Source organism: Poeciliopsis prolifica, unplaced genomic scaffold, assembly GCF_027474105.1.
Source record: "Poeciliopsis prolifica strain line A6 unplaced genomic scaffold, Auburn_PproV2 SCAFFOLD028, whole genome shotgun sequence".
Lineage (NCBI taxonomy): Eukaryota > Metazoa > Chordata > Actinopteri > Cyprinodontiformes > Poeciliidae > Poeciliopsis > Poeciliopsis prolifica.
In genome coordinates, this window is record NW_026562403.1 from 5,028,365 (window position 1) to 5,054,067 (window position 25,703).

At 38.2% G+C, this 25,703-nt stretch overlaps 2 protein-coding genes across 4 annotated transcripts in view; both read left to right on the forward strand.

The window, feature by feature from the left end:
- Positions 1 to 14,610, forward strand: part of LOC129372016 (coronin-1C-A) — a 31,721-nt gene extending 17,111 nt beyond the window's left edge. For all 3 annotated transcript variants that reach the window (XM_055048977.1, XM_055048980.1, XM_055048978.1), the window contains exons 3-11: positions 7,803 to 7,925; positions 9,401 to 9,530; positions 9,663 to 9,844; positions 10,649 to 10,768; positions 10,877 to 10,981; positions 11,100 to 11,245; positions 11,412 to 11,469; positions 11,570 to 11,812; positions 12,119 to 14,610. In XM_055048977.1, the coding sequence (XP_054904952.1) occupies positions 7,803 to 7,925; positions 9,401 to 9,530; positions 9,663 to 9,844; positions 10,649 to 10,768; positions 10,877 to 10,981; positions 11,100 to 11,245; positions 11,412 to 11,469; positions 11,570 to 11,812; positions 12,119 to 12,238 (1,227 nt within the window). In that variant the 3' untranslated portion in view covers positions 12,239 to 14,610. The remainder of the gene's footprint in view (positions 1 to 7,802; positions 7,926 to 9,400; positions 9,531 to 9,662; positions 9,845 to 10,648; positions 10,769 to 10,876; positions 10,982 to 11,099; positions 11,246 to 11,411; positions 11,470 to 11,569; positions 11,813 to 12,118) is intronic.
- A 2,563-nt stretch (positions 14,611 to 17,173) lies between these two features.
- tmem119a (transmembrane protein 119a) lies at positions 17,174 to 24,092 on the forward strand. Its single transcript, XM_055048990.1, has 2 exons — positions 17,174 to 17,274; positions 21,557 to 24,092. Exon 2 carries the CDS (start codon positions 21,572 to 21,574, stop codon positions 22,319 to 22,321), a length of 750 nt encoding a protein of 249 aa, XP_054904965.1. The 5' UTR covers positions 17,174 to 17,274; positions 21,557 to 21,571; the 3' UTR covers positions 22,322 to 24,092.
- The last annotated feature ends 1,611 nt before the right edge of the window (positions 24,093 to 25,703 follow it).

Sequence of the window (25,703 nt, forward strand, 5' to 3'; positions counted from 1 at the left end):
ATTTATACATGCATTGGAAGATTTTTAACATTGTTTTAGCTTAAACATTTATTTTCCATGCTCTCTGCGTGTGCCCACTGTTATCCACTGTATGTGGAGTATATTTGATTTGGATTCAGTTCCTCAATAATCCATTCATCCTGTGCTCAGTCTTAGTTTTGACTAATCCCAGGGTGTGTGCACAATGATACAATATTTGTCCTTTCACACCACCTTTAGTTCTAACCGAGCTTCATTCTGCCTCTGAATGCATAAACCTTTTGGATGTACATTATATCCCACATCTTTCACAATACTTTGGTCAGTTTGTGTTTAAAGACTTCTGTATTGCTCAGTCCCCTCTGTCTTTACCGCCCATTCCTGCTGACTGCAGATTTTACCATATATGGTCATTCACTGCTCCCTGCCTGACAGGCTTCCAAGACCATTTCCTCATGCTCTGCCATTGGCTGCTTCATGCCGTGTCGGTGCAATTCTGAAATCTGGGATAGGCCAAAATGAGAGAAGCGCTCAAGATGATAGAATTGGGTTGAAGTCAGACGTTGTCTATCAGAAAGACATTCATTGTGTTCATAGCCCATATTTAAATAGTTGTTTTAATTTAGTCTGTCAGGGCTTAAAGTTTTACACATTTATTTATTTTTAAGCAGCAAGCCCTGAATTTAATCTGCTTCATTTTTACTAAAAACAGGTGCAGACTCCAGTGTGTTTTCCCCCTCATCGTCTCTCTCCATGTCTGGCTAATTAAAAGCATGCTGTAAATGGCACAACTTCAAAATACATCTGGAGTTGATATTACTGCTCCAATCTGGCTGTCCGTTTTTCTCAGATAAGATGCATTTTTATATACTCCAGGTTACTTGTGGTAATCTGAACTAATTTTAGCTAAACTGTCTGCATATGGATGGTGCGAAAGCCCATAGATTTTCACAAAGGCATTTCCCTCTGTGGATGTACAATATCCTTTATGAGCTTTTTGATCAATAATACAGCAGAAATCCGATGACCCCTTGTGAAATTCATTGAAGATTTAACTTACATGAGCCGTCCGATCTCAGCACTTGAACCTTGAACAAACTGGCAACACAATTGGACATGGAAATTGTTATAGTCAAGTCCACAATTATTCATACTTGAAGATTTGGATTTAAAATGAAGTTGGTTCAAACAAAAAGTGTATCTGATGCAAAGTGATGATGATGATAAAACAATGTAAAATGTGTAGAAATCTTGATGATCAAAAATCATGTGCCTGTATATCCTTCTTAATTGTATGAAAAAATATTTACCATTGTAGCACTCAAACTCTTATGTTTGCTGACCAGCTTTCAGCATGTTTGGACTTGTACTTTGATGCTTTACCTTTTCTTGATGAACTCAGTCTTTCATGCTCTAAGGCCTTCTTGCCAACATGCTAATCTGCAGATCCTCTATCAAAATCAGTTCTGACTCTTCATGGGCCAATGCAAATTTTTTATATTATATTCAGTTAAGTAAGAGATTACTTTAACATAAATATGTGACATGAATAAATTATATTGAGTTTAACAGTTTGTGTGTATTTGTGTATTTAATCTCATATTTCAGCATAAAAGATGTCTTGATATTCAGATGCAGTTTTCCACATAACTACCTTTAGAAATGGACAGAGAAATCAGATGGCAGACACAATCTGAATATGTTCAGCTTGACTGAAGACCTATTTCTTCTCACTATAGACACTTCACTAGAAACATTATGTATTGCTGAGAACAACTCTCTTCAGTGTGAAAATTATTACTGAGTGATTCTGTTATGAAACGTGCTACATTTGGAAATAAAACGGTGAAAGGCCTCCATTCTCAAATTAATACAGTCTGATTAGTTAGTAAGGCTACGAAGGACAGTTTTAAGATGTCATCTGAAAAAAACGTCTTACTTTGACTGCTCTCACCTACAGTGCTGTCAACTCTTCAGATTTTTTTTTTTTAAGTTTAAGTCTTTCATACCAAAACGATCACTTCACACTCTGGTACTATTGTCATGAAGAACTTTTTAATCTTTAATGTTATTCCTTCCCACTTGGTGCTCATTTGAGTTTTCTCCCTTCCCAAGAAGAATGACAGGATTTATAGCTCAACCAAGACTAGCCCACACTAGACTGAGGATCATTGTATTGTTGAGATTGGCAGCAACATGCTGTGGCATGTATTTTTGCAGAGCAGGAACATACTTGGTTTTCTCTCAACAGCATCTATCTGTAGAACTTCAGTACTGAAAGTTATTTTTATTATTGGGGCTGCTCAGTTGGTAGCGCTGTTGCCTTACAGCAAGAAGGTCCTGGGTTCGATTTCCAGCCCGGGGTCTTTCTGCGCAGAGTTGGCATGTTCTCCATGTTCATACGTGGGTTCTTTCTGGGTATTCTGGCTTCCTCCCACAGTCCAAAAACTTTACTGTCAGGGAGAATCTAGAGACCAATTAACCTAAGTGTGAGTGTGTGTGCATGGTTGTTTGTCCTGTCTGGCTCTGTGTTACCCCGTGACACACTGGCGACCTGTCCAGGGTGACCCAGCCTCTCAACGGAACGTTAGCCGGACATAGACACCACCTAACGTGGTGCCCAGGCGCATTAGCTGCCTGGACAACGTGGGTCCTAGTTGGTCCCACTACAGATTAACAAGGGTGTTAGAAAATAGATGTTTATATTTATATTTTTCCTTTGTTCCACATGTACTTCCAAATCAGTAAAATAGCTCTTGGCTCATTTTTTCTAAATTTAATAAAGTTGTTCTTGTGGCACAATGGTGTATATGTCGCTCAGTGTATGTTTGGTACTTGTAGAAGGCAGTTTTATTATGTGTTTTTATTGCATGGTATTGTTCCCCATCATAAAGATAAAGATGGGCCAGATCATAATTTTTTTTATTTTTTATTCAGGTGTAACATTGTTACCTTCACTGCTTCGGCTGTTTGCATTAAACATGCATTCGCAGGCTTGTAAAAGTGGAAATTTCCATGGAGCTCTGAGCAGCTCTGGACAGTATGCATGAAGACCCTTTAGTGATGTGTGTGTGTGTGTGTGTGTGTGTGTGTGTGTGTGTGTGTGTGTGTGTGTGTGTGTGTGTGTGTGTGTGTGAGAGAGAATCACATGTGTTGAACTGCAAGAAAAGGAAGTGTGCAGCCCTCTTATTTGAATGAAAAGAATGTCCTCTCTTGCCTTGAGGGAATATTGTTCATGGTTTTTTCCCTGTGTGTGTGTTTCAGTGCTGTGCTTTGTATCCATCGCCTTGTGATTCACTCATTTTCTGCAACCATACATGTTGCCATGCAACTGGTTGTTTTGAGGCCTCAGACATTCCTCTTAAAGGAAGTGTAGTTTAGTCATGAACATGTTAGATATTCAGCTGCTTGACTGCAGTGTGTGAGCGTGTAGCCTCTGCATCTTGTGTGAGTAGCTTTATGGCTTTTAGGTGCAAGTGCATTTCACTTTTTGGATATTCTTTTACTTATGGATTACTTGGAGGCCACCTTATTTTAAAGTTTACTTAAACATTGAATTGTATATTTACTTATATTTTACAGTAACTGGATAAAATGAAACCCAAAACAGAAAGATGTCAACATTTTAAGTACTGAATGTCGCATGTGATTTTACAACATTGATCAGTATTTTTACATATTACCATTTTTTTTTCTAATATTGTGCAGACCTATTAGCTACCTGGTAACTGAAACAGTTTGCTATTAAGTTTGAATTTTGGTAAATTGGGATATTTGCAAGTCACTTTTTAGTAAACATGCTTTAACTAAAGATTAGTAGGCATGACAAAATGCTTTTAAATGTAGTGATATAGCCGAATGATTGAAGTCAAGCAGCCAAGAGGAAGAGTAGCTTTCTAAGCACTTGCCACATTTCATTTTTAGTTTTTGAATAAAGTACAATGTGACTTTTAAAGATTGTTAAATGACTTCTGCTTAGAGCATTAGGAGCCATATCTGTTTCCAATGAACCTGCCATAATCGTAACACAGCAATGCAAAGATGAAAATAAAATTAAAATCATATTGGACAAAACAACTAAATAACAAACAGAAATGTTTGTTTTTAAAATGACTTACAAACTTACAGGGAAATTCCTCCAAAAAGTAAAATGCATTAATAAAAACCTAAGTCACGGCGACAATTTTAAAAGAAATAAGATCGGCTAAAATTCTGCATAAAGCTGTTTTACACAACTGAGCAAATTTAGAACCAATTGTCTCACCCTTTGAAGAAACGACAGTAATAAAGTGCTTCACCCTTTTGTCAGATTCGTTACCAAGCCGTACCATAACAGAGGTGACCTTAAATCTCTTGTCTATTCTGACTGAACGGTAAAAGTTTTTCTTTCACTTCTTTTCTATATCGACGCCCCTTTATCCAGAGCTGTTTGACATTGCAAATATGTTGCATCTCTATTGATCCAATATCAGACGATAAAAACACAAACTCTTTCTAATATTCTAATACTACATTTTCTGTTGAATTATAAATCTTAAAACAAATTGGTTTGCATTTGTAATTTGAAATGCCAGAACTCCGAATTGGCTGATCAGACCTCAAAAGTCACAGCAAATTAGTGTTTGCTACTAAAATCTGTTTGCTACAGCGTTGCATCAAAGTGTGGAGTTTTTGACATATATTTGCTCTTAGCCACACACATATTTTGGATGCTTTTGGCCAAGCCATAAAAAGTAAGAAAGGTATTGCTGATTGGTTCCGCTCCTCTTGAGAAGATCAATAGGTCTAATCTAATATCTGATTAAAGTTTTTTGTCCAGCTTTTTTCCATTTCATTTCAGAATGTGCTGGATAACGATAAACTGAAACGTTGAATTCTTGAGAGATGACCTGACGGTTCATGTGGTTAATGTGGTAGAAGTTAAATTCATTGTTTGTTTGGGTTCATTGACACTGCACATTCTGTTCCTAAAGTATTTGGCAAAGTGAAGGATGAGTAAACATGTGTACAGTACTAATTATTGCTGAAATATTTTACATGCCAGAACTGGTTAGACTGTGATGATACTGTAAGTGATGTTGAACTGGACGTGATCCACCGTATCATTATTTGGATAGTGTTTTGTATCTTAATCAGAGGATTTATTCTCACACTTGTTTATGTAGTTTCTGTTGCTACACCTGGTATTCAGTCCATTTCCTTCCTGCTTTGCATCCTGCTCCAGTTGCCTTCAGGAAATGGAAAAACAGGAATACGTTGATATAAGCTGTTAAGTACATTAGAATCTAATATGTCCGGTATGCAGGGATTTAGTCTTGTCCTTTTGTTAAAAGCTTAATTTGTTGAAAGTGCAATTTCCAGTGGACTCCGCTACATGTAAGGCCACATTTTTCTCATAAACTACAAGTGTTATCTGACACTGAATGGTGGATCAGAAATTCCTGCCAACAACGATCTTATGTGGCGTCAGATTTAGCTTTTTGCCAGCTCTTGGGCAGAGTAGGTGTCTGGGTGTGATATGTTATGTTCATGGTAAAGTTTACAGCATAAAACTTGCCCTTCATTATCATTTAATGCAAAGATCCTTTCATTTCTGCATTGAATATGTGCATATCTTAAAAGTTTTGTTCGCTAACTGTAGACTCTGAAAGGATCATGTCTGTCAGATGTTTATAGTTTGCCACTATTTGTCAAGTCAAAAGCCAAAATGCTCCCATCAAAGTTCATAACCAGTGTCTGATTTAGAAACAAGATCACTTTGTTCTAAGGAAGAAAATCATTGCACCAACAGCACCAAGCTTTTGTTTACTAAAGTAAAAAAAAAGTATAAAAAAATAGATGAAATTTTAGAAGTGTGATTCTGTAAAAATGAACTTGCTGTTTATATTTAACTGGAGTAGATTAAGTTTATTTGAACAGACTATTTCAGAAAAAAGGCAGTTCAAACTTTATACTATAAAATCATGGTACAGTAGCAAGCGATAAACGGTACATTTTGTCAGATGTCATAATCAAATATACATCAAATATGTTGATCAAGAGTAGATGATGTTCTGATCAACTTTGTGTTGAATGAACAGATTAGTTTTCCTGAGAGATTTGGACTTGCAACTAAACATAGAAAACCACTTCCAAAGACAATATAAATCTCAAACATGTCGAAGCAATTCACATTTTCAAACCTTTGCTGTTGTCTCTTTGCATTTGACTACAATTTACATGGATACAGTGAACACCATTTGATTTGGTGTCCAGGAATCAAGATTTAGCTCTGCTTCAGAGCTGAAAATGTGGTCTGCTTAACATCCACTTTTTATTTCTTTAATTTTTATTTTATTTAATTTTTTTTACATAAAAAAAAGTATTGCAGTAGAGTATTGGCCAGTATAGTCTTCAATCTAAAACTAGTTCTATTTAAATAATAGACACATGCTAATCTGGTGGTAGTGTAAAGAAATCTGCTTTGAAAATGGCTCCACTCATCATTCAGGTCATGTCTCCAGGGAAAATCAGTTATCTAAAGTGAAGATATTGACTGTTCACAACCTCTCCACTAAACCTGACAAAAACGAGGCAAACGTACGAGACAAACACTTCAGTTCTGCTGTGTTTACAAATCCAGTTTAGACTGTTTGGGCATTGACTCAAGTCTTTTTGATAGGAGGAAGTTGAAGCAGGTGGGAGGATGATGGTATTTATTCTCAAACGCTTAATTTTATGGCCCCATGTGTTCGTTTTTTGTTTTGTAATATTTTTTGGGGACTTTGGTAACGTGCCATTTTTTGACCACCATCATATTTTATTTTTGAATCAGGCATCATTCAGACACGACTAGTATACAAACCTTGCTTCTTAAAAACTGAAGCTTTTCCTGGTGAGACAAGAATGGGACAGCAAAGTTGTTCAGAGACCATTTATTACAGTGCATCTAACCAATCTGCTTTGTTTAAGAACTTCAATAGGTGCTGAATTGGTCTCGGCTCTACTGTTGTATCCAGTCAAATAATCTTTTCCAGTTTCTAGTTTGGGCCGTTTTTGTTCTTTACAGAATATGCAGTTTTTAAGTTTTAATAGCTATCCTTCAATCGTTTCTGTTTTTCTTCCCAGTATGATGGCGGAGTGGTTGCAGGCAGTGTGAGACTGTTTCTGCTATTAGACTGTTGAGCTTTAAATAGAGCCGCTGCTGCTGGGCTGCTCAGCAAGTGACATCATCTGGCCCTGTGGTGGTACTGGAAGTAAACGCAGACTAGGGTGTGTCTTAGACATCCAAGACATTAACCTTAAGGGCTTGCTAAGGTAGAGTAATATTTGGAGAGATCGTGTCGGAACTTGTTGTCTGTAAGAAAGCTTTGTGTTTGTATGTCAGAAATTTCCATCCGTTTGGTTTACGAGTTGCATAAGTAGATTATGTAAAGGCCACAGTTCATTGCTTGATTTAGGTTTTCTAGCTTAAATGTAAAACTAAGTCTTGGCATGACATCACTAATGACATTCCTTAATTACAATGGCTTAGATGTTGGAGCTGAATCTAATCTGAGTTTACTTCTGTGTAGCTCCAGAAACACTGGGGAGGTTTTTTTTAAATGAAAAATATTTACCTTACATGATTATTATTATCATTATGGTTCTTTATTTGATAACATTCACAATATTCCCTTTTCCTTGCTCATGTCACTCATCTAGTGTTATTAATGTGGGAAGAATCCAGCTTTTTATGTGAACGCTTCTTCCTGTAGCTGGGTTTTAGGATTATGCTACAATTGTCCTGTTTCAAAACACAGGCCTGATTCAGGCTAATCTTGTTATTCTGTTTGTCTTTACAGTCAGGACGCATTGACAAATCCTACCCAACAGTATGTGGCCACACAGGCCCTGTACTGGACATCGACTGGTGCCCACACAACGACCAGGTCATTGCCAGCGGCTCTGAGGACTGCACAGTGATGGTAAGGTTTACCTTCACTGTTCTACCTAAAATCACCCATTTTAATTGTGAGAAAACTATAATGCTCAAAGTTTGGTTAATGGTTGATTAGAGGTTGCATGTTTTTGTTTTTTTTTTATTGGAAGAGGACTTGCTATTGTAACTCGGATATGGATGCAGGCCTCACCCTCTGGATTAGATTAGAATGAAATATGTGTTATAGGAATCAGAGGAGGGGAATGATTTAGCTGTTTATTGAGCTGAGGTCACTGACTTTGTTTGAGACGGTTGTTCCTTTTCCTCCACATGTCCTTATATGGGCTGTTAAATGCAGAGATTAGTTTTCACAGATGAAACATACCACCTTTTTAAAGTTGAAGAAAAGTGCATGAAATTTCGGATCTTGTGATTATATTGATAACGTTCTCTGTAACATTGCATTTTTTCATGCCTTTTAAAATTAAAATTTGTTTATTTTTTGACCATTTCATTCCAAAAATTTCTGTTGCTTTGATTTTGTACTTCCCTTTAAGGTGACTTCCTCCCATGTCTTGTTCAATTCTGCCCCCTGCAGGTTCCTAATAATATGTAGGATAGTTATGGCTAGTAACAGTGCATTGAGTTAATTCCATGCAGGTTGCTTTTAGGAGCACAGTGAAAGATGAGATGCAACCTGTGCAGTAAAAGTTTTTTCATGAACTTTTCTCCATATTAAACCGAAAAGCACATGTTGAGGTAGCTACAAACATCCAACTTTAACGTGACCTTCAGATGAGTTTAAAGCAGAGTCTCAAGAGCTTTCTGGAATAGAAATGCTTTGCAAATCAAAGTGTCGGATTTAACTTTAACCTACAAAGAACTGTTGTAGGTGTGTCAGAGTTAACATCGCTGATATACTCTGAAGCAGGATACACTTACTGCTGGTTTATTAATGCCAAAAAACAATACAATTCAATAGTTCTTAGTTGACTACATTGTGCCAAGTTTAGATTTTAGAGGTGGTAGTATGGCTTAGGTTGTATTTTTTTCAGAGACACGGTTCAAGTCACAGGAAACTCTTGATACTACTGCACGCAAAACCACGTTGGATAACTTGCCTGCCTATGCGGGCACAAAGATTTGGTTCATAAGGACATTGCGTAAGTTTGATGTAGAGGAACTTTACTGGTCTTCACAGAACCCTGACCTCAACCCAGTTGTACAACTTTGTGATTGATTTGATCAAAGACATTGTGCCAGGCCTTCTCATCCAACATCAGTGTCTGACCTCGCAAATGCTCCTCTGGCAGAATTGTCAAATATCCCTGTGAACTCTCGTGGAAAGCCTTTCTGAAGAGTTGAAGATATTATAGCTGCAAAGGTTGAGCTGACACTATATGAAAGCCTTTTATGTCACGATTGGGATGTCATTAAAGATCCTGTATGTTTAAAGGCAAGAGTGTCTCTAGTTTTGGTAATACAATATATCCCAGACTTTCACATACTTGTCTGTTCTAGGTGTGGCAGATTCCCGAGAATGGCCTTGTGACCTCCATGTCTGAACCAGTGGTGGTTCTGGAAGGCCACTCAAAGCGTGTGGGAATCATCACATGGCATCCAACAGCACGAAATGTCCTCCTCAGTGCCGGTAAGAGCCCTGCATTTGACTTCAGCTTTTTAAGGCTCAGAGGCTGAACAGTTTAAATTAAACAATATCACAGCAGTAACCCTTTCTGCCTCTGTGACTGTATGTTGTCTGATTTATCGCTGCTCTCACCAGGTTGCGACAACCAGATAATCATCTGGAATGTGGGCACAGGAGAGGCCATGATCTCCTTGGAGGACATGCATCCTGATGTCATTTACAATGTGAGCTGGAATCGCAACGGTAGCCTTATCTGCACTTCCTGCAAGGACAAGTCAATCCGTGTCATCGATCCCCGCAAGGAGACCATTGTTGCTGTAAGCCATTTCCAGTCTGTTTATATTGCCCAAAGTTAGAGGTAATCAGAAATGGGTTGTAGAAATACATTAAAACCGGATTGCTTCTAGTTATTGTGATATAGAGCACAGATTTATTTTTATTGCACAATTATGCTAAAACTAGGTGTTGTCTGATTGCTGCAAACCTGAAGAGCCCGATTGGAGAAGACAAATGAATTAATTTGAAGAAATGAAAACCATTTCAAACCTGGGTTTTAACTTTATACAATCAGCATATCATTTTCTGTAATTTTGGTTTTCAACTTTCTGACTGCATGCATATGCATTCAAAACTCAAAAAAGGGGATTTTTCCTAAAAAAAATTCAAACAAATTTTAATTTAGGTTTAGCTGCAGTCCTAAACTTGGTCTGTTTAAAACAGCCTATAAAAACTGATGTTTTGGAAAAGGCACCAAAATTAGTGAATTATTTTTTAAAGAATCTGAATGAACTGTCAGTTTTCTTTTGACAATACAATTGTCAAATTATTTTATTTTATTTTTTTACAAGTACAGGGTTGCAGATTTTGAAAGATATGAAGTTAGTCCAGATGCTGGTAAAGCAGCACAGTGTCCTAAAACTAACCAAATCAGAAGCCGTTTTTATTGTGCTTCATGATCAGTGGAACCTGCAGATGAGGAAACTACTTCAAATTAGATTCTGGGACAATTTTTAAAATGAGAAATGTGCAGAAATACTTTTGTACGCTAATGTTTTCACTCTGATCATGTAGCATGGAGTCACACAAGCTATTATCAATAAGCACCTCTTCGTGCTTCACAGGAGAAGGAGAAGGCACACGAGGGTGCTCGACCCATGAGGGCCATTTTCCTCTCCAACGGCAACATCCTCACCACCGGCTTCAGTCGAATGAGTGAAAGGCAGCTGGCTCTCTGGAATACGGTGAGTTGTTTCATGAGCGCCGAGTTGTCTGATTCTTCAGAGGGATCCTAAACAGCTTTGTTTTGTAAAGCTCTGATTATATTTATATATATTTTTCTGTTTCTCCAGGAAAATATGGAGGAGCCGATGACCGTCAACGAGATGGACACGAGCAATGGGGTGCTGCTGCCCTTCTATGATCCAGACACCAATGTTGTTTACCTCTGTGGAAAGGTGCGTTTCCTTTTCAACCATCTGTTGCTCACATAACTGATGTTATTAGATTAGTAGGAAAAGATGTTATTTTATTTTTAAGCAGCAGGAATAAACAAACTCCTTTATTACTCGACAGGGTGACAGCAGCATTCGTTACTTTGAGATCACGGATGAGGCTCCATACGTTCACTTCTTGAACACCTTTGTGAGCAAGGAGCCGCAGAGGGGCATGGGCTACATGCCCAAGAGAGGCCTGGATGTCAATAAGTGTGAAATTGCAAGGTAAGCAAATATGGGAGGAAGGACATCCCTCATTTCATGCTGTAACCACTTAATGACTTCACCACTAGGAGGCAGTAAAGTCATAATGATGCACATATTTCCAAATTGTTTGTTGTCATGTAATGCACTGGACTGTGAATAAAGCAGTGTGTGTTTGTGTTGTCAGGTTCTATAAACTGCATGAAAGGAAGTGTGAGCCTATTGTGATGACTGTACCAAGAAAGGTGAGTCCACAACCACGTTAGCTTAAAATCTTCTTACTCTGTCAGCGTGTGTGGGTCTTGTTGTAGATATCGTTTTTAATGTCTTGTCCTTCCTCGCCAGTCGGACTTGTTCCAAGACGACTTGTACCCGGACACAGCGGGACCAGACCCTGCCCTGGAGGCGGAGGATTGGTTCGAGGGCAAGAACGGAGACCCCATTCTCATATCCCTAAAGAACGGCTATGTCCCTGGCAAGAACCGAGAGTTCAAGGTCGTCAAAAAGAACATTTTGGACAGCAAGGTCAACAAGAACACGGAGAATTCAAGCCCTGCCAACAAGTCTGCTTCTTCAACTCCATCAATTGTGAGTTGCATGTCTTTTCTGTGTTTTCCAATGTGCAAGATAGTCACTTAAAAATGTCTGGTCTTTTCTGACTTTAAACTGCTGCACCTTGAGTCTGGAGTTGTAAAAGAGTGAAGAGTGTATTTATATATCCAGAACTGGCTGTTTTCTGCAGTATTTTTCTCTTTAAGATGTAATTTTTAGAAAAAAAAAAATTGCAGATAGGATGGCTAGAAATCAGCCTGAAAAAGCCAAATTGGTGCTTCGACAATGTCACTCTATTTATAGAAAACGATAAAATTCTAATCAGTCTCTTGTTCTTTACAGAAATCTGAGGCAAAGATGGAGGAGATCTTGAAAGAAATCAAATCCCTCAAGGACCTGATCAGCAGTCAGGAGAAGCGAATCATCAAACTTGAAGAGCAGATGTCCAAAGTTGCCATTTAGGGGCCATTTATCCCCCCATCCCACTACAATTCAGGACGTTCCTTTAGCTGGGGACTTCAGGGTGAGCGGGAGCAGTAGTCCTCTGTCTTTCTGACGCCGTTTGGTCTGAATCCTGCCAGCCAACGATCCCCAGCAACATTCCAGATGAACTTTTTCTTAGCGAGATCCCAACCCTCAGTTTAACACAGGTGGAATAAGAAGGATTTGGTAAATTTAGCAGAAAGTGCTTTTGCTTTTTGATGAAAAGAACATTCCTTTTATTCTGATTCAGTCTTTTATTTCCCCTAACTGATTAAAAAAGAGGTCTTAATTCGACTCATTTTAGACTGACCAAATCAACAACAGTTCCAGTTTCTGATATCTCTGCATTTTTAAGTAGGTGCCAGTGTTTTGCGTTGACGTGTCCCAAAACGAAAATGTTGCCAAATTTAAATTGTGTTTACACCTCCTGAACAGTATTTCCTTTCTCTTTCTGTGAGACTGTTTTAGACTCAAACAGTGAAGTTTGGTGAAGTAGACTGTTTATATAAAGAGGAGGATTTAATCATTTTACTACTTTGATAACAGGTAAAGTAACATGATTGAAATTTAGTCACCAGTCAAAGAAAATGCATTCCAGTTTTCCAGTCAACATTAAACATGTAGATAATATCCCAAATGACAAATCCTTTGTCTTAGTTAAACCTGCACAAATCTATTCCTGCTTTCTTTTCCAGTGACCTCCATGTGGACATGCATACCTTTCATTCCCGCTACATTCATATAAACTCTGAAACTATTGTAGAAAATCACATTCCACTGATCTTATTGGACATTCATGAAAGGACCAAGAAAAGTTCCTGCCTCCTCTCTGTGTAAACGGTCTGCTGTGGCAGCTCTGTGGCGCTGGTCACCTAGTTCATGCTTCATGTGCTGCACATGGGAAGAATAATAAGAGCTTTTTTTTTTTCTTTCATCTTTGCCACAAAAACTGATTTGTTTTTGTAGGACCTGCAACTTCCAATCTCAGTGTTTGTTGTAAATGGTCTTGCTAAAGCCACATGTAGTTAGTTTATGTTTTCTGTCTAATTAGAGAAGAAAAAACATCAACAACGAACTGATTTATTTCAGAGCATCTTCCGATAAAGGTGGATGTTATAGAAGAAGCTGTTCATGGTAAAAATCACGGTCCTGGATGTCCCTGCTTCGTTTCCAGCTCATGGCAAATTGAAGGTCCATTACCTGCCAATAATTTGGGAAAAACGAACAGTTTGGATACCACTTACCTGTTTTTTTTATTACTATTATTCTTTGTCTTGTTCCAGCTGTGCTTGAATCCCTCTTAGCACTTCCACTTTTAAATCCTGTGAGTTAATTGTCTCCTTAAATCAGTGCAGTTATTCCAAATACCAGAACCATTGTCCAACCACAGTCATTGCGGTCCAACAGAAGTTCTATTTTTCTGATGCTTTAGATTTGTTTAAAACTGAGACGAAGCTGAGACGGGTTAATGGTCCAGTCTGTTTGCCTTTGTTAATTAACACTGTACAGACCTGAAAGTGCCATAGAGGAAACCCTGAAAGTATGTGTTGGAGGTTGTGTAGTGAGTAGACGAATTGAAAGGTGCCTGGATTTTAAAACCACTTTGAGGTGCTATACTTTGTACTGACACCCTGTTCCTAAAGTGCTGATGACACCACCGAGTCCTGCCAGTCATTCTGACACGTACACCAGGCAGCATCTTCGCTCTCCGTTTAATCTGAGCATTGAGCCACTGACACTCTGGCGTTTTTCTTCTTGGTACGGGTATAAAAAATCTTTTTAAATTGATTTCAAACCAAGAATTTTGTGGCTGTAGCACAGCCTTGGAAGTCAGCGGCCATCAGGATGCACTTTGAGCAGCGAGTTGTACATTAACGATAATAGGAAATCTAATGAGGCTGCCGCTCCGTAGATTTTATTTTATAGCATGGTTGGTGCAGAAACTAGTATCTAACAGCAATCCAAAGGGATAATGTAGGTGGAAGTGGTGCTGAAAGATAGGTGTATGTTTGTAATTAAGGTTTAGAAAAATGAGTGAAAGTTGTGTAAATATGATCAGGAATCATTTAGTTTTTTGTGGTTGTGCTAAAGAGGGTATTTGTATGGGTGATGGGTTTTAAACGTCTTCCCCCCCCCGTCCCCTCCTGTTTTGTGTTCCTTGCACCTTGCCCCCATACAACCATAAGAGAAAAGCAGAATCTCCATCGCATATGAAAAATGAGAAACTAGATCAGACAAAAACCAACCGGGATGAAAGCCTTGGTGAGGTCTGCTCAGCTTCTTTTCATTATCCTTGCTTCAAATATTGGACATTGATTATAAGAAAATTAATAAAGAATTTTTAAAATGAACTCACTGCTGATTTTGAATTATTTGTCCAAGTATTGAGTTCACCGCAGCGTGTTTCTCATCCATATTGTCAAAAGTATTTACTTGTCTTCCTGAACAAACATGAAATAAGACCATTATGATCTGATGAAGCATGTTTTAGACAATTATGCATAACATTTTATATCCATAAATTAGCCAGTGGTATATTAGACAGCGGATATGATGCACAAAATATTGCCGATAATCTCCAGTTGTGACAAAGAGGTTACCTTCCGTTTCCGGGGTGAAAATAAACTCTGGATGCCAAATAGACACGTAGAACAAGAGCCAGTGAATAAAGCATTGATGCGTCTCCTGGAGTAAAGAATGAGAGTCATAAATAATTTGAGGGAGGATGGATGAGAGATATTTATCAGCTAGCTGTGAGGGCAACTCCAGCACTCTCTAGTGACGCTGCTGGAATCATCTGTCAACTTTTGGATTGACAGATTACGTTTGTTTTTTGTTTTTTTGTTGTTTTTTTTTTGGACTGGCCCATTTTGAAAATGTTCTTGAAAAACAAATGGTAACTGATGAAAATGTTGGATTTACAAACTACAGCTGAATATGAATGAAGTTACAAAAAATATTTATTTAAAAAGCTGGTGAGGCTTTTGGTTCTGAACTGACTTGACTTGCCCAGGTGTCGGTGCCTTGCAAAAGTATTTAATCTCCTCGTATGTTCTTTCATTTGCATGACCAAAGAATACACAAGATAAGTCAGAGATAAAGTGCAATTTATAAAATTATGTCTCAAGATTTGGACATCTATTTGTTTAAGCTGTCGTCAGAAACTGCTAAGAGTACCACGTACCATGACCGTCCACCTAGACCAGGAGTGTCAAACTCCAGTCCTCAAGGGTCACTGTCCTGCGGTGTTTAGATGTGCCACAGGTACAAAACACTGGAATGAAATGGCTTAATTACCTCCTCCTTGTGTAGATCAGTTCCCCAGAGCCTTAATGACCTAATTATTCAGACGTGGTGCAGCAGAGGTACAAGTTGCAGGGCAGTGGCCCTTCAGGACTGGAGTTTGAAACCAGTGACCGAGACCGACAGGCAATCAGAGCATTAATTCTAGAAACAGCAAAGATTTCCTTGATAACTCTTGAGGACCTGTCCTGCAGAGATCTGCAGCTCAAATGGAAGTATTTAAAGCAATATTTATTGTATACGCCACCATTCTGATCTTTTGAAAGAGCTGCATTTACAATTAGCCATAAATCATTTCGGGAGCGCAGAATACACGTGAAGGACGGTTGCTCTGGTAAGATGAGACCAAAATAAATCTTTGTAGCTGATGCGTATGGCTGTGTGGTGGAAAGCGAACTTTACACATCACCTTGAACACAGCGTCCTGGATGAAGCAAAGAGGTGGAGGCATCATAATGTGGGGATACTTCTCTTCAGCAGAGACAGTGAAGGGGATAAGAGCAGAGCAAAAGACTTGAGCCTGGTGTTTTAGTTCACCCTCCAGCAGATCCAACGCTCCAAACATACAGCCAGAGTTTCAATAAAGCGTTTACAGATGAGAGTATATTTTGTGTTTGGCCCAGTCAAAGTCTAGACCTAAATCTGCACTGAAATTGTGCTTTTTTGCTTCAATAAATGAGTGAACATTTCAGTGTTCACTTATTTAACATTCAGCTGTAGTTGGAGTGAATTGACTCTTCAGTTCCACATTGAACTGACTAAACATGGCTAATTACAAATATAGAGAACATTTTTCTAATTTGCTTAATTTTAAACCAATAATTGATTGATATTTTAGCATAAAATAAATTTAAAAAGCGTTTTAAACTGAAGCATAACCTTTAAAGGCAAAAAACGGATAACCAAACGGCTTGTTTTCTGTGAAGCAGTAAATCACTGCTCACAACCTGAAGTTGAGGTCTTGTGAAAGAATTAATTTCAATCAAAGGAACATGAACAGCTTTGAATAAAAGCCTTTCATGTTCAAAGGTAAGGCCACCAAAATGGTCCTTAAGTTTATGTGTTCACTTAGTTTGGTGTGTTTTTGGGAGTAAACTGGTGCTTTTGCTTCCCTGTGCTGCCTTCCAGAGTAAGGCTGTAATCACCATGGTCTTAATTAGAAAGGACTTGGTGGGAGGCAGGGACTGTTTGGTCAGACTCGCCCCAACAAAACCAGAAATAACCATTTCTGCTAAAACATGAGACCTGCGCACCTTCTGCGACATCACTGCAGCTGCTGGGGTTAAAGTACCAGACACACTTTGGGTTGATGAGAAAAACGCAATGTGCTGATGTAAACACATTCTGTAAAAGACAATAAAATCGTCTTTCAGGTGATCATTTTTATGCTAAGATAAGAAATAAGTATCATAGACTGATTTTAAAAAGGAAAGTAAAAATCCAAAATGGCTCCTGCATAAACTTGGATGGAGCCTGACGATGGAAAGCTGAGAACGAGGGAGGAGAATCTGAGGATGGAGGGCTGGGCATCATTTTGCTCTGTGGAGACATTTTAGAGCAGAGTGAAAAAACTAAGTATAACTTAACAGGGAGGGGTAGAATATCCTTACTCTCTCCTTCTTGCTGCTTTGTCGCTTCTCTTTTTTTTATCAGTCCGAACCTTTCTGCGCTGCGTCTGCTTTCCACTCAGACAAACGAAGGAAATTCCTTCTGTAAGTATGTCATTAACTTTTATATTTAACAGATTACAGAACCTTCATTTCTGTCATATATGTCGTTTTCAAGCATACTTGTGTTTTTAAAACTGATAAAAGTTGTTTTCTTTATGAAAATGTAATGTTATTTAACATAATACACCAATTTTACTTAAAACAGACATTGATATTAATAATTTTTTATTATATTACATATTCAACATTTTAGTCTGCAAATCTTTTCTCTGTACAAAAATAATTTAACATTTGTCCCTCTTATCAGGTTCTCAAGTTTTGTATTGAAGATTTATTTGCAGACTGTGTGTAGTTTCAAAGAATCTTTTAAATAATTACTGTTTTATAAGGTTTATATAAGTTTTATATACTTTTATGTTCAAAGACAGGCCTTTTAGGTCCTTACATAAAGAATAGTCTTATTCTTTCCACTAATAACAAAAAAAAACATCATATTTATAGCTCTGGAAAAGACTGAATCCATTTGAAAATATCCTGAATATTCCATCAAATATTGATTTGTGAACTCTTCTTGAGTTAAAACATATTATTTTTGTTTCTAAGTGAATATTAACTTGTTTTCTTTGCATTATTTCTTCTCTTAAAGCACTGCATCTTTTTTTTGTTATTTTGACCATTTCTCATTTGCTGCAAATAAATATTACATTTTTGCTTGGAATTTCTGAGACATTGTTGTCAGTAGTTCATAGAATCAAATAACAATGTTCATTTTACTCAAACACAAACCTATAAAAAGTAAAATCAGAGAAAGTGATCATTTTCATTTTTTCTAGAGCTATATATGTATAAATTAGGAATAAAAGTGTAGATTAAAAGTGTAGATTCTTAGTGTAGATTCAACTAAACAGTTGTGAATATAATTTAGTGCTTTTGTTTTTTTTTTTTTTTTGTTTTTCGGGGTGGGAGTTGAAATTTTAAGCCATAATTGCAAAATTTGATCTTCTGTTTTTTTCCATCTCTAACATTTCCGACATTAAATGATTTCAACACCTGGTGAAAGAAAAAGAAATGGAATCACAACTGTTGGAGGACATTCAGTCAGCTGTTACATTTTCTTTTACAACAAAATACTTTTTATGCATGAAATGAAATGACACCGCACCTCTTCATATTAAGTAATCAAATTTACATTGAAAATGTAATTTATTGGTTCCTATGTAAGTCTGATTCTAAAAGTGAGTCTGTACTTAAAATACAATATTTACTGAACTTGAACAAATTGCTGCACCTGATGGACAGGAAATATGGTTCCATAGGAGAGCTTTCAGTAGAAAGAATGAGAAATACTATAAAGCTCCTTCACTATTATTACTCAGAGCGTTGCTTAAGGATCTAGTTGTTTCAGGAGCAAGAACAAAAAATAAAGAAGTTTGTTTCCTAGTGAAACGTTAAAAAAAAAAACAAAGAGGACAACCAGAACAAAATCAAGCATATTTTTAGTTATTAGTTATATGGGTTTACATGTCAGCGTTCATGAGGTGGACAGATGTTTACTAATTTCAGTGTTACTAAATGGACATTGAAATTTTAGGAACTTCTTTAACTTCGTAAGTTTTGCAACAATTAAGTATTTTTAGGATGTTGACGATAAATTTGCCACCGAGCACTACAACATTTATTTAAAAAAAGCAAAGTGCCCTGACCTGTAAGTAGTTCAAATCTCAACTTAATCAAATTTTGAATCACAAATGTAAGAGAAAAATATATTAACTTGGCTTCATCAGGGAAATCTGCTTTTTGGGAATGGTAGAGCTTCACTGATTTTCATTTTTCACAGTTAAAATCCCTTGAAATTCAGGTAAATTCAGAAGAAGTGCTCCAAATATTTAAGTTTTTTTTTTCCTTAAATTGACGTACAATTTTAAAATTGCATATTTTAAGTACTTTGTACAAAACCAGAGTATTGATCTGTTAAATTAAATAGTTTCATGTTTTTGCAAATGACTGAACATCTTCTAAAAGCTGTGGTTCCCTTTCTGTGTAAAACTATTGAGACTGGAATAAATTAGACAAACCTCGGATAAATCCGTTTTATAAATGCAGCCCTTTGAACAGCATTTAGAGTTTGTAGCCCCTCTATGTTCATCTAGAAGATCAGATCTAAAGATGACCCCTAATGTAACGCAGCACCTCTGTTGTGTTCCCTTGGGGGCTCATGTTACGCTTTACATAGTTTTTTTTTCTTTCAAAAATGACTTTTTCCTTCCACACAGACTGGAAACAGATTCTCCCACCTGAGCTGATGATCTCTGGAGCTCCTCCAGAGCCACCATGTGCCTTATGTCTGCTTCTCTGGTTGCTGGTCTTCTTGCTAAGCCTCTCAATTTAAGTGGGCAGTTATCTTGGCACAGTCGTATTTTTGCAACATTTTCCCAAACCTCCAAGAACTCCAGCTGCATTTATACCGAGATTAAATACACAGAGCTGTCCTCTCTCTACTAGTCTGATTTGTGGAGTTAAAATGGACTGAATACAAATACTTGATGTGATTTTAGGTTTTTATCTGTAAAGATGATTTTCTTATAGATCCCAGCCGAGCACAACTTTTTGTCTGTGACGAAAACACAGAAAGCTCAACTTTTCCAACTGACACGACGCGACCAGTCGTGTAAATCTTAAGTCTGTGTCACGACGGCGTAGAAGCACCTTAAAATATTAAAATAAGCTCTGAGAAAATTGAGCATTGTCCTTTCTGATCTCTGCATGTTCTTCTCTTACATGGTGACTGAGTGGTAATCTCAGCCCCGTGGAGATATTTTGGAAACGTAATTTTAGCTGTAATTACCAGACTGAAGAGGCAGAGCGGTCATGTATGGCTGTACATCCAAGGATGAATACCCAGCCCACCATGTGGTCCAGCAGAAAACACACTGCGTGTTTGACCACACAAGCAGTGGAGGGGTTCACACTGCTGCACCACGACGAGCTGCAGCAGCTTCGCTCCAGCAGCTTCGCTCCAGCACCATGCTGATTAGAGGCTGGTTTCCATAGCTTGGCGCTTCCTAATTATACACCAAATTAGGAGCAAAAATGTAGCTAAAAGAATGGCAGCTGGAGTTTTCCTTATTAGCAAGAGAAAATTCAGTGAAAACCCCAGAGGCACCATTAGGTTGGGGAGTTTATTCAGCCAGTTGGCCTGTTCACAAATACAGGTTTTCCTGGAAGCAGAAATATCTCCCTCAGGTCTGAGCTGCTGTGGGCGGGTGTTCACCAGCTGGTGCCCAGTGTAAATATAGAGGCCACGGCCACAGGTCTCCCACGCCTCTGTGCTCCCACTGGAATAAAGCTTCCTTCTGGCTTTGGTGTGGTGGATGGGTGGCCTCCCTCTACTTTACAAATTATAAGGCCAAACGTTGCTGTCTCCACCCCAAATAAGTAATGGCTACTCTGGAGTCGGCTGAAATAGATCTGGTGCAAAGCAGGGAGAGGCAGAAAACACAGACACACCAGAGATGGAGAAAGAGTTCTTCACAAAAAAACATCTAAAAATATTTAAATCCAAATGCACAACGCACAGTAAAACAGAAGCTTCATTGTTGTATGATAGTGAAAAAAATCTTTGGTCATAGTAAATATAAACATGCTAGTCCTTTATTGTCCCTCAGGGGACAATAAAGGACAATAATCTCACCTTTCTTTGTGTTTCATTTCCAAAGAGACATAATCGTATTCAGTCTTCTAACGATTTAATAACATTTTTTTTTAGTTTTTCTGTCCACTCTTTAATTTTCTGGCAGAAATTTCCATTGACTTCCATTTAGATATTTGTCACATATCCAGGATAAACCAATGCAAATTTTCTATCCGGTACCATTTTTAGGAGAATTGTAGTTTTGTGCGAGTGAACACTAAACTAAAAGTGCTTCAGTAATTTAAAATTAAATAAGGATAAATCTGAATTGTGATGACACAGAAAGAATCAGTGGGTATGTTGATTCTTTCTAAGAATATCATCTAATAAGCATTCACTTCCCTCTTATCCTCCACAAATGCTTAGATTTTATTTGTATTCAGGTTTTTTCCTACTGTAGCCTTTAAATCATGATTGACATGGTTAGTTGTTTCATTAAAGCAAAAGTTTTGTTTGATTTTTTTTCCCTCTTTGTCAAACCCTTTTTGATTTGAATTCATTCATTGATTTCGTTGTTTATTGAAACACAGTGATTTAAAATGCTACAGAGAATGTTTTTGACTGATAAGTTGCTAAATTTGACTTTCTTGTGTACATTTCTAAATGAAAACCCTGATCTTGCTGTTGCTGTAGGACCCACCGTTGACGATGAAGTCCCAGCTGGTTTTCCCCGCCGCCGCTGCGACTCTGCTCTGGCTGTGCTGCAGTCTGTGCCACTGCAGTCCTCTGTTCTACAACATCTCTGTGGACGGCAGCGGCGACGAACCCGAGCTGGAGCTCATTTTCCCCACCTCCTTTTCCACACGAGCGCCCGTTGAAGTCTCCGCTGCCACTCCGCCGCCCAGCCTCACCAACACCATCACCACCACCATGATCCGCCTGAAAGACTATGTCCTGAGCCGAGTGGTGGACTTCCTGCAGGAGAACCTGCTCATCATCATCGTTGTCACCTCTCTTCTTATTGTTTTGGTCTTCATCATTTGCTGTGCGTTTGCCATGAGCCATAAGCGCAAGCTGGAGGCTTACAAGCCCCTCCCCAACCCCCCCAGGAAGTACACTGCCAATAAAACCGGAGCTCGCAAGAACTCTGGCGAGCTCCAGGAGAAACCATACGCCGTGGACCACGTCAAGAGGGTCCACGTCCAGGGTCCGGCCTCCCCTAAGCATCTGCGCATGCCCTCCAAGGCGCTGGTGGGAGACAAGGGAAGAGACGTCAGGTCGTCACCTCGACAGGAGGTCAGGAAGGTCAGAGACACAGAGGAAGTGGAAAAAAGGCGAGAGGAAGTGAAGTTCAAAGAACCAGTGAAGCAAAGGGAGGAGGTCCAGAAGAGCGCCAGCCCCAGCACCAGCTCCAGTCATCCGGTCTGCACCTGCCACCTGAAAAAGTCCAACCACTAACACACGGCCGAGGCAAAACGGGTCAAAGTGTCACTCAGAAGGGAATCCGTTCAGGTGGCATCACACCTGCTATGAAAATCTTTACGTGCATAAAATCGGAATAAAGTCCAACAAAAGACAGAAAGCTGAGTGTCAAACTGTGCGAGTCTGTAATTCATCCACAGCACCTCAGCAGGTTTCATTATCAAGATTAAAGAAAAAAACAGAACCTCTATACATTTATGTGAGGGAAAGGAAAAGCTGTGCAATTTGTAAACAATGCAAATGGTGGGGAAATCCTAATGACAAGGAAGTGAATGGATACAAAATGGGTGGGTAATTATGTACATAATGTGCATGAATTCATGCACACAGCACCCTCCACAATTACTGATACCTCTAGTTAAGATGTGTGGAAGATCTGTAAACTTGTCAAGCTTTGTTTTCCACTGATCCAGTGACTGTAATATTTTGTGTTACAGCTCTGTCTGCAGATATCGATACATAAAGGAGCGTAACTATTTTATTTGAGCCATTTCCAAACTAATGAAGATCAATACACATCTGCCTGGCTTGAATGAAAAGCTGTCTTGTCTTTCCCGTTTTGAAGAATGGCAGAGAGAAAATGCTCCTACATACCAGGTCATATTCATACCTCAGGGAAGTGCTACAAATTACTAAATGAAACTTCATAATAACTCTGATCAGCTTCAAAAAAGTAAAGTACAAATAGGACAATGCTTCAAGTTTCACAGATGCAAATAATTATAACATCTGCAGTTGTATTTAAAAAGATATTTTATTCCTTATTCAGGATCTCCCACCATGGAATAATTTAAATTAAAGCTTGGATTTTTCTAATTTTGTCAGGTTAAATGATGTGTTTTCTAGATGAATTCCTGTGAGAGTTTCTACACATCTTCACCAGGGGGGTCAATAAACATGGAGTGCAGTGTAATGCCAGTACATACTTTATATCAGAGTGGTGCTTCTCAGTAAAACCACACCACCGTTTATTGCTTACAGTTTATAAGTCAGACATGAGTAACGATGTCTGTCATTTCTAAATGTTATTTGAAGGGACTGTGATTTCAAAAGGCCATCGTGGCCAAGCAGAGGTTTTTCACGTGGGGAAGGTTTCGCTCCCACCAGAAAATCTCCGCTTTGCGTTTTTCAAGAGCTTCAAATCTGAATCAGCCGTTCAAAGCAACGTCTTTGGTGATGTACATAAACGCATAAATGCCAGTAAACCTCACCTGATGAGTAGCAATTATTCTTTTCTTTATGAATATTAAACTTTCATATTTACCTCTACTTTAGCGTTATTATAGCTGGTGCCTTGTATTTTATTTCAGAACCCAATCAGAAAAAACAACATGAAGAATTTTCATGAATTTTATTTCAACTATATTTTAAGTATAAGAAAAAAATATGTATTTTTTATTTCACCCTTCATATCAGTTTATCAGTATTTCTACCCATGAAGGGATGAAATATAGTTAGAAATTAGGGTTCGTTATTTTATATTTATACATCAACGTCTGTTATTCTGTCCTACTGTAAAGAATAAAAAAACGAGTCAGAAAGTTGAGTGATTAAAAGGATTAAATTCACACCGAGCATCGAAACCTAGATGAGTTTGTATGTTTTGTAGGTTGTCGTTTTGTCATGTTAAAACTCGCTGTTTTATCCGAGCCTCACACTGTCGTCCTCACGCGTTGCTTTCTCTGTGACACTTGTTCATTCTACAAAATGATAGGTTTGTTTTGCTAATGTCTAATAAAATGAAAGAAAGAAAGAAGTGTGCTTGTCATTCTTGCATGTGCTGCTACTCAATTAAAACAAAACAAACAATCCAAAAAAAAAAAAAAAAAACAACGCAGCCCTGAAGACATAAAATTAAGAAAGGCAACAAGGTTCCAAAAATAAATGAAGACTTCTACATAAACATCACGTTCCTCTGCTAATCTGTAATTTGGAGCTTCATGCACTCGGAAATCACAGATGACTGCTTTAAGGTAATTACGCAAACATAAGATTCATAATATCTGCTGCGGTGAGACAGAAGACCTCCTTTAATCTTAAGCCTCGACGAGGAAACTCTAAAAGCAGGAGAGCAGAAGAACGGATTGACGAGACGCCCTTTGTTCCCACTGGCTACTGTACAAGGTTCTTTAAATATTTCAGCAGATGTAATCCAGATACATACACGCCTCCTTTGGCGCAGAACAAGAGCCTGTGTATTGTCTGCACAAACGACACACATTGATTTGTTCCAGATTAGGGTCACAAACAAATAAAGTGGCTATTAGGCAACATGCAGCATCCTATCAACTATTAGTAATAGTTGATAGTTATTTTCCTTTAAGCTTCTAGGAAAAGGAATTAAACTAAACTATTTTCAATTGCAATCAACTGTAATGGGGTGTCTTGAAAATTTGAGAGGCTGATCCTGTGAGTAAATATGTGCTTTATAAGTAAGTTTATAATTGTAATTAATCCACAGAGTCTTGTTTTTCAGGGGTTCAAAGATGATGTGACACAGAGGCTCATGTGTCTCAGCCTCCTCCTCCAAAGGAGAAGATAAGAAAACATGCCACTCAAATGAGGCAAATTACTGTTGAGCTTCATGAGTCACAAAGCTGTCGCATGAAAAGAGCCGTTTACTGGACGGCGCTTCTGGTCAGAGCAATCATTATAAAGAGTTAAAATAACTGTAATTGTAGTAAACAACACACTCTGGACCCGAGGCCGTCCTGACCTGTAGTGGAGGATGGTAAATGAATCATATAGTTAAGTATAAACTCAGGGTCACTAAGTCTCCACAACAATCATTATTTAAAAAATAAAAGTATGATGGATGACTGGTAATGCTGCATTTTTTTCTCTCTTAAAGGCTTTTCCTAACAATCCATCAGGAATGTTTTGAGTTGTGTTTTTGACTATCGAATTGTTTTTCTGAACTTAAATGGATTTAAAAAAAAAAAAAAGGAGAAGAAAAAAAATGCTGCCCCCATGTGACTAATTCAAACACTGACTTTTCCTTTTCTTTTTTTCCCCCCAACCCACAAGTTTCACAATTTTTCTTTGTGATGGGATTACATCTGACTTAAATAAAGTTTGGTTTAATGAGACTGAAAGCAAATCCGGTCTGATTCGTGGGCAGGTTAAAACATCAGAGATCAAAAATAAGATGACAGCACACAATCAAAAGCAGCCAGGTTGGCAGGAAACGTGAGCCCTGACAGAACCCACGGGTCAGATTCCCTGCTCTTTAGCCTGCAACGCTCTAAATAATTCGAGAAAGTACTCCCCCTTCACTTTCACTCCTCCCATCAGGAAACACAGAAACCTTCTCTTGTTAAGGGCTCTGCTCATGAGAATCAGTGTGTTGGATTTTTAA

Coding starts and splice junctions, on each gene's coding strand:
- tmem119a (XM_055048990.1), top strand. CDS start 21,572: ATGAAGTCCCAGCTGGTTTTCCCCGCCGCCGCTGCGACTCTGCTCTGG.